The sequence below is a fragment of the Paramisgurnus dabryanus genome, chromosome 8 (genome assembly GCF_030506205.2).
Source record: "Paramisgurnus dabryanus chromosome 8, PD_genome_1.1, whole genome shotgun sequence".
NCBI classification, from domain to species: domain Eukaryota; kingdom Metazoa; phylum Chordata; class Actinopteri; order Cypriniformes; family Cobitidae; genus Paramisgurnus; species Paramisgurnus dabryanus.
The window spans coordinates 29,150,779-29,163,417 of NC_133344.1; the positions used below are offsets into that span (position 1 = coordinate 29,150,779).

General features: G+C 39.3%; 1 protein-coding gene across 2 annotated transcripts in view; it reads left to right on the forward strand.

The window, feature by feature from the left end:
- Positions 1 to 4,914, forward strand: part of hip1 (huntingtin interacting protein 1) — a 47,619-nt gene extending 42,705 nt beyond the window's left edge. For both annotated transcript variants that reach the window (XM_065281420.2, XM_065281421.2), the window contains exons 27-31: positions 73 to 178; positions 261 to 384; positions 3,001 to 3,062; positions 3,136 to 3,253; positions 3,357 to 4,914. In XM_065281420.2, the coding sequence (XP_065137492.1) occupies positions 73 to 178; positions 261 to 384; positions 3,001 to 3,062; positions 3,136 to 3,253; positions 3,357 to 3,367 (421 nt within the window). In that variant the 3' untranslated portion in view covers positions 3,368 to 4,914. The remainder of the gene's footprint in view (positions 1 to 72; positions 179 to 260; positions 385 to 3,000; positions 3,063 to 3,135; positions 3,254 to 3,356) is intronic.
- Positions 4,915 to 12,639: the final 7,725 nt, after the last annotated feature.

The following is a 12,639-nucleotide window of genomic DNA, read 5'->3' on the forward strand; positions in this document are numbered from 1 at the left end:
CAGGTTATTGTTAATTCAATGAATGATATGATGTTACAATTGCAGTGTTTGATAATTGTTTTTTCCCCACAGTGATGCCGCTGATCAGGTGGTACAGGGCAAGGGCAAGTTTGAAGAGTTAATGGTGTGCTCGCACGAGATTGCTGCCAGCACGGCCCAGCTTGTTGCAGCGTCTAAGGTACAACGGCAACAAATCACCATGCGATACCATGTGGCGATTACCACAAGGTTTTATATGATCCCATCTCTGTTATCATCAGGTGAAGGCAGACAAGGGCAGCTCAAACCTTGGCCGCCTGCAGCAGGCTTCCAAAGGAGTCACGCAGGCAACCGCGGGTGTCGTGGCGTCAACCAAGTCTGGCAAATCTCAGATTGAGGATACAGGTAAGTGTTTTTATGTGTTTGCAGCAAGAGCCGTTGTATGTGGTTTTGGTTCCCCCATGAAAGTTTCTTGTCATTTGTCTCTGTGGTCTCATCCATAGCGTTGTCCTGGCTGAGCAGCAAGTGTAGTTTTCATTGACCTCCAAAGGCACACTGCCCCAATGTATGTTTAACTATAGCTGTATAAACTGGTTTATGTTGCTCTCCAGAGATACAGGCATCATCAGACCCAACTCTCCTTTGCAGTCTCTTCTTTGCCTGCCCAGGCATTAAACAACACTTAGCAGTCACATACTTGACACATTCACACCCGCTGTGAACATTGTTAATGCTGATAAACACAAAATTATGAAAATAAATACAAACGCCTGCTTCACTGATTTGTATGTTCAGAGCGGTTTACTACCCAAGCTAAGAAACCAAATTGAGGCATAAATGCATTATGTCATTGTCCACAGTACGCAAAATATCACTTTGCATAAAATACCCAAATGACGTAGTGCAAATGTACAGTATGGTACAAATATAGCATGTAGTGTTAATGTATGTCAGCATGACACATCATTTTCTATTTTCTATTGCTAGATCGTTGCATGGGGTGTTAGAAACTGGAACATTATTATGCTACAGAGCATTTTTTTGGACAAAGTTGTATACGGCCCATGATGTATCTAGTGCATATTACACGCATACTAGTTATACCTCAAAGCCAAATGACAAGGAATAGATTTCATTTCACCATCTAGGTTACCTATAGACCTGATATAGTACCAAAAATACTTCAATCAGCAGTAAGGAGTGTGTTTACTAACTGACATCGTTGCCTGGATTGCATATGTGTTGGGCGGGACTATCAAAAGAATTGCCAGATTCTATTGGGGTAGGGGCGTGTTTGTTTAGGTCAGAGGTCCCCAACCACAAGAACGTTTTTTTATAATAACTACGTAATAGCTTAATCGGGTATTATGTCTATTAAGAGCAGACTTTAAATAACATAAATCATTTCCACTTTTGTACAGGGTCGCTCTCTCTTTCTATCTCTACAAGTGCATCGGCGATCACATTGCTGTCATTAGAGTTTGAGCATACAGTAGTACTTTTAAAACACAATCGATTAAAGAATTGCAGAGGAATGACTTTATGAATCATTGCAAATGTACCTCACAACTCATGTAAATGAAGACATTTGACTCTGATTTCACAAATGAAAAGTAATCGCAGACAATTTAAAATTATCCAGCGATCATGGCACCATGATCAAAAATAAAGTATTTTACTGCAGTGATAATATTTGAACGGGTACACTTTAAACGTAGGTTTTTAAAGGACCTAAACAGTCCTGTGTCAATCATCATTAAAAGCAAATGGTGAACGGGAGTCTCTGTGTCTCCTCGCACAGCCGCAATTCTTATGGCATCTCTCCTTTTCATCTCCTCCTTCACTGCATTTTTTCTTCTGTTCTATTACTTGAACTTTAGGCTCGAGCCCGACCTAAGATTCATGCTGCCTTCGAGAACAGCAAGCAAAGTTTGTTTACCGTTCATTATTAAGACTAAATGTGCAGGCAAACTCGTGAAACAATGAAAGTAAAACAAAATAATCTGCCAAAATATGGTTTTACACGTCTATAGAAAATATACTTTAAATAAAGCAATTATTTTGCCAATGCATGGTTGTTTGCTCTTTACTTCCATTTAAAACGTTACACATTCCGCAAAGGAGGATTTCAGCACTTTGTTCGAACAGCAACTCAACGTCCAAACCCGCTGCCCAGTTTTTTTTTTAAACTGAAACCGGTCCCCGGTGTAAAAAGGTTGGGGACCCCTGGTTTAAGTGATTTCAAATGTCAACATTGGCTAACAAAAATCATGGACCCTGCCTTTAAAGGTGCATTGTGCAACTTTTAGAAGAATCTCTTGACAGAAATGCAATATAACTTACAAAACTATATTATCAGTGGTGTATTTTAAAGACAGTGCACTCTTTTTTTTTTTTTTTTTTTATTAAGATTGCACTCTTCTTATGACTGTACATGGACCCTTGCTTATGTGTAAAAATGAGACTATACTTTGGCTTTAAATGGACAAACTGCTCTAGAGAACGCATTTTCGTCACTGTGTTGTCTTAGATGATGAAATGTTTGTCCTGTGGTAGCTACCATAGCTTTTCTATGCATTTGAAAAGGGGGTTGAGCTGTGTACTGAGCCATTGGTTGCAATTCACAATCTCACCACTAGATGCTGCTAAAAATCTACACACAATACCTTTTGAATTTTCACTGACAGCCCAAATTTCAATGTGTTTGGATGGCTATTCATTTTGCTGTTTTTAAACAAAAAGTTGCTTAAAGGCGGGGTGCATGATCTCTGAAAGCCAATGTTGATATTTGAAACCACCTAAACAAACACGTCCCTACCCCAATAGAATATGCACCTTCTTTTGATAGACCCACCCCACACTCAACCCAGGGTTGGTAGACACGCCCCTTAGTGCTGATTGGCTACAAGTGTGTTTTGGTACTCGGTCAGACTCTTTTTTTTTCCAAAGTGTTTTACAAAAATCATGCATCCCGCCTTTAAATTTCACAGCTTTGTAAATGCTAAATGCTCTTTGTTTCAGATACTATGGATTTTTCCACTATGACTCTCACTCAGATCAAGAGGCAAGAAATGGATGCACAGGTGAGCATGTTACCCTGCATTTTATTCGATCTGTACAAGCATGAACACATCTGACTCTTAAATAATCATCCAGGTGTTGGTGTTAGAGCTGGAGACTCGGCTTCAGAAAGAGAGAGAGCGTTTGGGGGAATTGAGGAAGAATCATTACAAGCTCGCTGGCGTGGCCGAAGGCTGGGGAGGAGAAGAGGAAGGTAAGATGGCCGAAAGCACTAAAAATAGCTAAATAATATATTTAGCATCCATCCTAAAGTATTTTTAGTGTACTTTTGTGTAACTCATTCCTTTTTTCTGCAGGAACGGGTTGAGATGCGTCGCATTCTGCTCAGCAGCCCTGCACAGCGGCCGCTTAGCTTCTTTATATACTCGATATCTTTCCCCTCTCCATTTTTATTGTACTTTTTAACTTTTTCTTATATTGTACATTAAAGCCAAATAAAAGGTGCTTTTTTCTAACCCGCTCCCTCCCCTGCCCGTGAAGTTTGATGATGAAGAGGCGGGTGAGAAAGGAAGTGGATTGTGTGGCACCACCTAGTGGACAAATAGGAAAATGCAAGTGCTGCGTGTGGAGAATCTACCTTTAATCCACTACCACATAGAGCAATCTCACCCATGAGACCACACATCCCATGATGCATTGCACAAGGTTAAGTCACCCCATCTGCAGGAAATGTTGATACTGTGCTACAAACAGCACCGGTGTGTGATTTCCACATCTCGAATGCATTCCTCAACGCCAGTCCGTCCTCCAGTGTGAGGGGGCTGCTGTTGGATAGGATACCCCTAATCCGGGTACGGCCTTCCCCGATGCCCTCCTTAGCAGTGGTCTCTGGAGTATGGACAAATAAAAGGGTGTCGGACACAATAAATGACGACCCACTGTGGACTAACACAAGAAAAAAACACTAGTACACATTTTATGTTTTTATGATTCACTTTGTCAGTTTGTATTTGTATCTGTTGTTGTATTTTTGATGGTGTTTTATGTTCCGTTTTAATTTTGTTTTGTAAATGAACCCAGAATAGATTTATCCACAGGCTTTTTACTGTTTAACAATGTTAATTTTTAGGAAAAAACAAACTAGACAGTAAGTTGTCTAATAGCATCTTTCAACAAAACTGTGTCTTGATGCATCTTACCGACTTCAAGTCCATGACTGAAAATGTACCGACTGTTTCGTGACCTCACGATCATTGTTATTGTAATAGCTCTATTAGGTTGTAATTTCCTCAGCACATATAGAGAAGACCCTATATTGAAAATGCATTACCGATAGTAGTTCAGAAAAGCAAGATTGGGATTTTTAAGACTCGAGTTTCCTGTTCCTGCTCGGTTTACACTTAAGTGCTGTTAATATTACCAGTATCTGTTCTTTACTGTCCACGTACAGTAGACGCACCCCTTCACAATGAGGCGCGAGAAGAGACATCCGTGCCTTCCAAAGGGTAATAAATGTCAAGGATCACATTGCCTCATAAAGACATCTAAATCTTGATCTGAGTAGCATTAAGCTGGTGTGTTTTTTAAGTTGGTGGTTTGGTATTAAGAAGTGATGTTGAAATGATCAGGACTGTGTGTGATGTCAGAACAGTCAGCTTCCAATTTGTTTGGTGTCTTGAGCTTCCAGCGTGCCACTTTCTACATCGATGTGTATCTTTTAAAGGGTTAATTTAAAGAAAAACTATTGGGTCAAATTTCACCCCGAAAAAAATTCAGGAATAACAAAGTCTACTGTATTTTAAGACCATAAAGAAGTTTTTTTTTAATGATAACTGAATACACAAAATTCTTTGAAATGTAAGAAAAAATAGCATTTACATTGCTCTGTAAAGAATATCTTATGGGTTGAATAGTTCGAATAAATCCGCAATAATTCATTTTTTATTATTTTTAAAGATAGGCATGTATTATTTCAATTATATTGTATTAATGCACTTGACTTCTTTATTTGTTTTGTGCATTGCAATTCTGTAATGTTTTTCCTGTAGATTTTGGGATGAGGTATGACCCTGATATTTCACGTTTTTATGAGATTGAGTTATAATAGAGATGCAAGAGGAGAGGGCTGTTTATAGCAATGTAGACCACATGGCCTTGTAGACCAAAACTGTCTCCCAGCAGATCATGTCTAAACTAGGACTCAGTCCAGGCACAGAGACATGCAACAAACCACGGTTACCTCAACTTCTCCACAAAGCAAAACTTAATCAATTCCACAAATGACTTAATAGTCCTATTGACTCGATAAGAATTTGGGTAAACCGTGCAGGTGTTTTCTTTCATACTAATATAAGGTCTGTTCTGACTCGTGTGTGTGTGTGTGTGTGTGTGTGTGTGTGTGTGTGTGTGTGTGTTTGAGTGGATGCTGTGACTGAGGTATGATATATATACTGTATATCGCATATGTTGTTGTGTATTAATACCCTCAAATTGTTTTTTCTCGTTGCACTGCTTTGGCTGTTATGTTAAGTTGCGACACTGGGTATTTAATTTCCGTTTTGTGGAGCGCCAAGACCTCCTTGGTTTAGGTTTGGTTGTGTCTAGTCTTGCCAGCTCAGCCACTCAACTGCCTCTCACTTTTGTCAATGAGAAAAACAAACAAAACGCTCAATAACATTTTGAAAAAAATATCTTTGTATGATAAACTTAAATTGTGTGTCGGTTTGTTTTTCCGTTTTTAAATAAATATTTCACACATTAAAGTAGCTTTGTTTGGTAGTTGTTTTGTCATTTAAAAATGAGTCTGCACACCCTGCTGGACATACCATTAAGACTAGCATACGTTGTGTTTTGGTGCTGGTATGCTGGTGACCACCAGCTAAACCAGCATGGGAATTGGTATATGTTGTTTTTTCAGCAGGAATAAGTATTATTTATCCTGGGGTCCACCAACATATTTTTAAACGGAAATATGAGGAAAAATACACATTTTTAATAATCGAGTAGTTTTTATTTTCCTTGAAATTTTATTAATAAAAGGTAAAAAGTGTATATATAAGTATAGATAAAAGTATATTTGAAATATCAAACTATAATAGGTTTTCGTGAAACGCCGCCACTGGTCCCTAAACCCAGTTTGAAAATCCCTGCAAAAAAGTGCAGTAAAGACGTTTCCTCTCTAAAACATACATTTGTGCCCATTTGCAGCACGTATTTTTTGTTTTGCAACTACAAGAAAAGATACAGGTATATAAAAACACACTTCAAATAAGTTACGACATAATGTGAGGAAATGGTTCCACCTGCTGGACAGCGTTGGTAGTGCATTATTTACATGTGTTCAAATTAATGTTTAATAAAATATTTCCTTATGGAAAAATATGGTTTATTAGTCTACTTCTCCAGAACGCCAATAATGCCCTGTGTGGTGACATTAACAAAAGATGGTTTAATGATGAAAGTGAAAGATATGAAGGTGTGACGCTAGTGTCAACCTCATTGGATGCGCCCACAGATTCAGTGGACACGCCCACAGACTGTTCACGCACCATTTATGCCCATAGTCAAACGTCTGGCTCCAGTAACACTGCTGTGACGGGTTACAAAAACATCATCTTGAAGCCTTGAAATATGACTGTACGCTATTTTGAACACGTGTGACTGTAATGTACCAGAACCCAATTGCACTAAGCTAGAAAACAACAATCAACATTTCACTGAATGCACTTTTTATATGACAATACATAAGTGACCCTACCATCTGATTTATATTAGGCTGCATGTATATTCTCAGGGAAAATGTTTAATAATGTAAACATTTACATTTATGCATTTAGCGGACACTTAACCCCAAGGTGACTTTACGTGTATATTTTATCATTATTATGGCTGTGTTCCCTGCGGTTCAAACCCATAGCCTTTGCACTGCTAATTCAATGCTCTACCGCTTGCACACTACAGGAACACTGTATCATAAGAGTACTGAACACACACACACACCGTCTGGGCCTAAATATAGACCACAGGAATAAATCAATCTGTGTTATGTTAAACAAATGCAGAGATTACCTTAAACAAGAGAGAAAATAACATTCACCTTTATTTAAAGCTATAGACATTCCAATAGGGCTGTTTAACAGGGACTATATGTTGTATAATGGACTGTAGATTATGTTTTAATAACATCAAGCCCAATGACCACACTATGCATTAACACTGAACTGCAATATGCCACACACATATCCTATATGTCGATCTTTACACGTATCTCTTAAGTGCGTGCTCAGTTCATTGTGTCAATGCACCAGTCTGTCTCTGAGTCAGTCTCTACTGCAGTTTTGACTCCTTGAAACAGATCGGCTATTTTTAGAATCCACAGCTACAGTAACACTCCATCAGGTTACTGTGGCTTCGCTCTCTATACCACAGGGGCTGAAGACCAAGTTGAGAATAAAGGATTGCCTATGGAGTGATGCTTGTGAATGTCCACTCTGTTGAAAAAGGAAGGGTGGGAATTGGCACCTCCAAACAGTTAATAAAGCACCAAAATCTCATGCATTAAACATAATGCCTTAAAGGGGACATATCATGAATATCAGACTTTTCCATTTTTAAGTGCTATAACTGGGTCAAGCTAGAAAATATGAAAAAAAGAAACCCAGTAACTTTGCAAGCATGTGAAAAAATAGGTCATTGAAATCTGGCTCCCATTGTGATGTCAGAAGGGGATCTTAGGGGCTGTTTACACTTGGTATTAAGATGTGTTTTCATCGATCGGATCACAAGTGGACGAGAGAGACACATTGCGTTTACACCTGGTATTTAAATCCGTCTCTTTTGTCCACTTTCGACCGCATCTGTCCTGAATACTGTGAGGGGGTGGTCTGTGAGACGGTGGGCGAGTCTCTCTGCTGTCATTCAAACGCGAGCGGGAGTAATTATGAGTTTATATGGACGCAAACTTATATTATGTCGGAGCCCGCTGCTTGTTTAGCAAGTAAACATGCTGCACAGTGTTTTGTACGTTTATTTGTTGGAGCTTTCTCTGAATTTTCAGCGCAATTGATGAAATAGGATCGCGCAACTTTCACGCTTTCAAAACGAAACTACGGAGAACACCCCGCAGTAGTTTTATCAATGAAAGGCTAAAAATAGCGCTGTTCAACGTGTGTTCGCGCCAGAAGTCAAAAAAAGACGTAAAACTTGTGTTTAATACCTTAGATTAGATAAATGGGCGGAGAGAAGGCGGTCGCATGTGGCTGTTCGAACGCATTCAACCACGTTTGCGTTCCACAACTCCAAAGCGATCCGATCGAAAGTGGTTTCGACTACCTCTGAATGTGGTTGAAAGTGGTCGAAAGTGGACGCGTTCAAAACGTTTTGAACACCGTTTACACCTGGCATTAACGTCGTCCACTTGTGATCCGATCGACGAAAACGCATGTTAATGCCAAGTGTAAACAGCCTCTTATTATAATAATACCGCTCCTTAATCTAACCACGGCACTGCCATTTAGTACAGAGATCAGCTCATTTGCATTTTAAAGGACACACCCAAAACGGCACATTTTTGCTTACACCTACAAAGTGGCAGTTTTAACATGCTATAATAAATTATCTGTATGGTATTTTGGGCTTAAACTTTGTAATATGTACTCTGAGGACACCAAAGATTTATTTGACATCTAAAAAATGCCCCCTTTAAAGCAATATTTCATCTGAAAATGTCAATTCTGTACTTGTTTCCTACTCTCATGTCATTACTTATCCAAGATTTTTCCGCGACGACAAAGATTTGGGTTGAAAGAATATTTATGTATCTTTCAGTGAAGAAGTGAATGGGGGATGTCAAGCTCCGAAAGGACTTAAAAAGTATTTAAAGACATGAGACTGGAGTGAGTAAAATGTAGACATTTCATTTTTGGGGTAACCTATACCTTCCCCAAAGCCATTGTGTTAAACGTTACAAATAAGCAGGCACTGCATGTTAAGGCAGATGCAGATGTGAGGTCATTGGCCACAAAAAGACAGTTCTCCCCAAGGACTCCACTTTCACAAGCCAATAAACAGAAGCGATCCGATCAGAGTGCAGTGTTTCCATGCTGCAGTCTGATGCTTCAGGAACATGAGTGCACTCGTTGTTCTTTGTTGTTTTTGATTTTCCGCTGACTCATTACCTCTCCAGACACTTCATTTGGTTGGGTTAGGCACCTCTGCCTTTATATTATTCAGACGGATATCTGCCGATACCAATAGTTTGGTGGTTATATTAACGTGCATTAACTAAATTCTGAAGGCTACATTTTTTAAATGATATTCATTCATATAAGGACCATTAATCTTGGATATCAAAGGTTCACCCAAAAATGAAAATTCTTTCATCATTTTCGCATCTTCATGTTGTTCTAAACCTGTCCTGTATGAACACAAACAAAGATATTTTGATAAATGATAGTAGCCACACACCTGATTTTAACCATTGACTTCCATAGTTGGAACAACAAATACAATGGAAGTCAATGGTTACAATCCACTGTGTGCTGCTTACCATCATTTATCAAAATATTTTATTTTGTGTTTATCAGAAAAAATAAATTCTTACAGATTTAGAACAACAAAAGGATGAGAAATTAATGACTGGATAAACTATTCTCTTAAAGATGTTTTTTACATCCACCTTATTTTTGACGTAAATGTGGGCCCCGCCATCTTTGAGCTCCTTTGTGTAAGACTTTCGGTGAGCCACTACTCGTATTGCGAGGGACACGATTGTGCCACGTGAGATCACGCGATGATCACAGTGACCTCACACCATTCTAATACCATGATATTCAATGTGAACTCATTGTGATTTCAGTATGTTGAGTTCATGGTATGAGTGCAAAATAGGTACGTTTACATGCAACCAAATAATCTGTTTGTAATCGTATTGATGGCTCAATCGTATTGAAAAGTCTGCATTTAAACACCTTAATCAATACGATTTAGGATGATCAGATGCAAATTTGGATCGTATTGAAGGGGGTGGTGTACTCCGATCTTTGATCCGATCAGCAGGAGAAAAGTATGCATGTAAACGCATGAATCGTAGTATTTTCATAATCGGATGCAAAAATACATTGTGCACATGCGCAGAACATGCTCCAAGTTCACATATTATATTTACCTCTTATATCACATGATTCTCGTCACAGAAACAAGCAACAACAAGGTAATGCATCACGCATTATGAATGTAACGTCTATGGGGTCATGCGCTGTACACGCGATGTACATTCTGCAGCGTTTATGTGTACTTTTAAAACGTTAAGCTACTTAAAGCAATAAAATAGTGTTGCGCCTTTTGAAAAGTATGTTTTCATTACCTATTTCTGAATACTTCTTAATAACAACTTTCTCCAACTCAGTTTTTACTTTTATCCAGAGATAAAGCGTGAACTCTAACAAAAGATGCCGTACGCAGCGTAGCGTTGCCAAGTCCTCTGTATCTGTTTAAACTTTTTTCACCAGTTGTTTTTTTTCTGCAGGTTAAAGATTAAATGATTTCGTTGCTAAGTTATTGGTATTTGGGCTGTGAATAGTCATTGGGATGCTTTAGATTGCAGATTGCAATGTTTAGGGTACATGTAAACTGTATCGTCATAACCTTAATTTGTATTAAATTCAGTTGGATTAACAAAATTTTGTGCATGTAAACATAGCCAATGAGTGTATCAGGACCTCACATCGTGAACATAGTTTAAGTGCACAGTGAATGCGCTGTGACCTCAGATCGTGACAATAGCTCATGCCACACTCATTGTGTGCTCATACTATCATGATGTGAGGTCACGCCACACTTACTGTGTGCTCATATCATGGTCACAATTTGAAGTCATAGTACACTCACAGTGAGCTCATACTATAGTCAGAATGTGAGGTCATGGTACACTCACAGTGAGATCATACGATGGTCATAATTTTAGGGGAACGGCACACTCATCTGTTAGGGGGCGTGCACACCAAAGCTTTTACGCCCGCGTTACGAACACCACAAACCACTTGGTGAGTAGCACAGTTTTGAAAATGAACGTTAAGTGTTGTTTTAATGACATGTTTGGGCATGGTCATTGACTTCCATTCTGAAGCAGTCAAGAGACGCTTCTAAACGAGTCAAAAACTCAAGACACGACCCACTGTCAAAATTTCTGTGTCCATCACTGTAGTTCATCCAATACAAACCAGAAATGAGGCTCAAAGTGTTAAATACCGGAATTATCCTTTAAATAAAGGTTTAAGAAAGCTCACACAGATTGGAGGTAAAAGTCACCACGATTCACAGATTTGTTTTGTCCAGGCATTGTGGCCTAGTGGTTAGCGAGTCAGATATGTGTGTGTAACCCAGAGGTTGATGGTTCGATTCCCGCAGATGCAAAAAAATCCTTTATAAAGAAACTAGCATAGCATTTGGAGACTATTATAAACGATGGAAATCCTCTCCATTTTGAACCGCACTTTCATCCCCCTTTGAAATTCAATCTCTGGACTCAAACATTGTCTGTCACGCCCGGGTGTGCCTCATAAGCCTTAAAAAGTGAAGCCTCTGGCTCTTTGATCGCCCCCTGGTGGCTGGCTGCAGTACAAGTCATAAACCCCGCCCTCTCCATTCAAACGAATGGGACTCTGCTCTAAATAAAAAAAAATATTTACACTTCCAATAAAAGTTTCCGAAAGATGGTTTTGGTCCTTTCAAGTAGTTGTTCTCACGCTAATATATGTTCCAGTGTTCATTATTGTGGTAAGTTTCATTTTAGCTTGTAATTTGATGCAATAGAAACGGGGCGTGACGTTATGATTGGCGTGGTTGATTGGTCGCGCGGGCGATTGGGCGGAAGTTTGATACCGCAGCTCCGCCTCTGGCTCCACGGACGATTCCTTCTGCGCATTCCTTGGCTCCTAACTGACGTTTTTACGTAACATGGCGGCGACCGTGATCGGACATTTTTGGCTTCAATTCATTACAATGGTGGGAGGCGACGTCGCGTCGTCCATCTTTTTTTACAGTCTATGGTCACGCCACATGAGTCACTATAGGCTATGAAAAGACCAGATGCAAAATATTATAAATATATATTAGAGCCCGACCGATAAAGGATTTTGAAGGCCGATACTGATACAAATGTTTGTTGGTTCTAAAATCCGATATTCCGATATAGCTGCCGGTATTTTTCCCAGAAACGCGCAACAAAACATTAACAGATTTCCCTAATATTAGTTATTTGCAGTTATTTATGAGTTTTAACTAAAATAATATGATAATGCACTTTATAAAGACACTTGTTTCTTTTATTTTCTCGTGACCAACTCACCATGAACTCACTTAACCGTTGTTCTCTCTGCCCGACCCTGGCTGGGAGAGAGAGGGAGGTTGTAGAGTGCCCTCTGGTGGACAAACTATACAACGGCAACACTCATGACATGCTTGAAGGCTATTTCATCCGTTTTTTTAAATATTCATTTATCGGCCATTATGAATGCCGATACCGATAGTTTGGAAAATGCCTAATAGCGGCCTGCCGATATATCGGTCGGGCTCTAATATATATATGTGTGTGTGTGTGTGTGTGTGTGTGTGTGTGTGTGTGTGTGTGTGTGTGTGTGT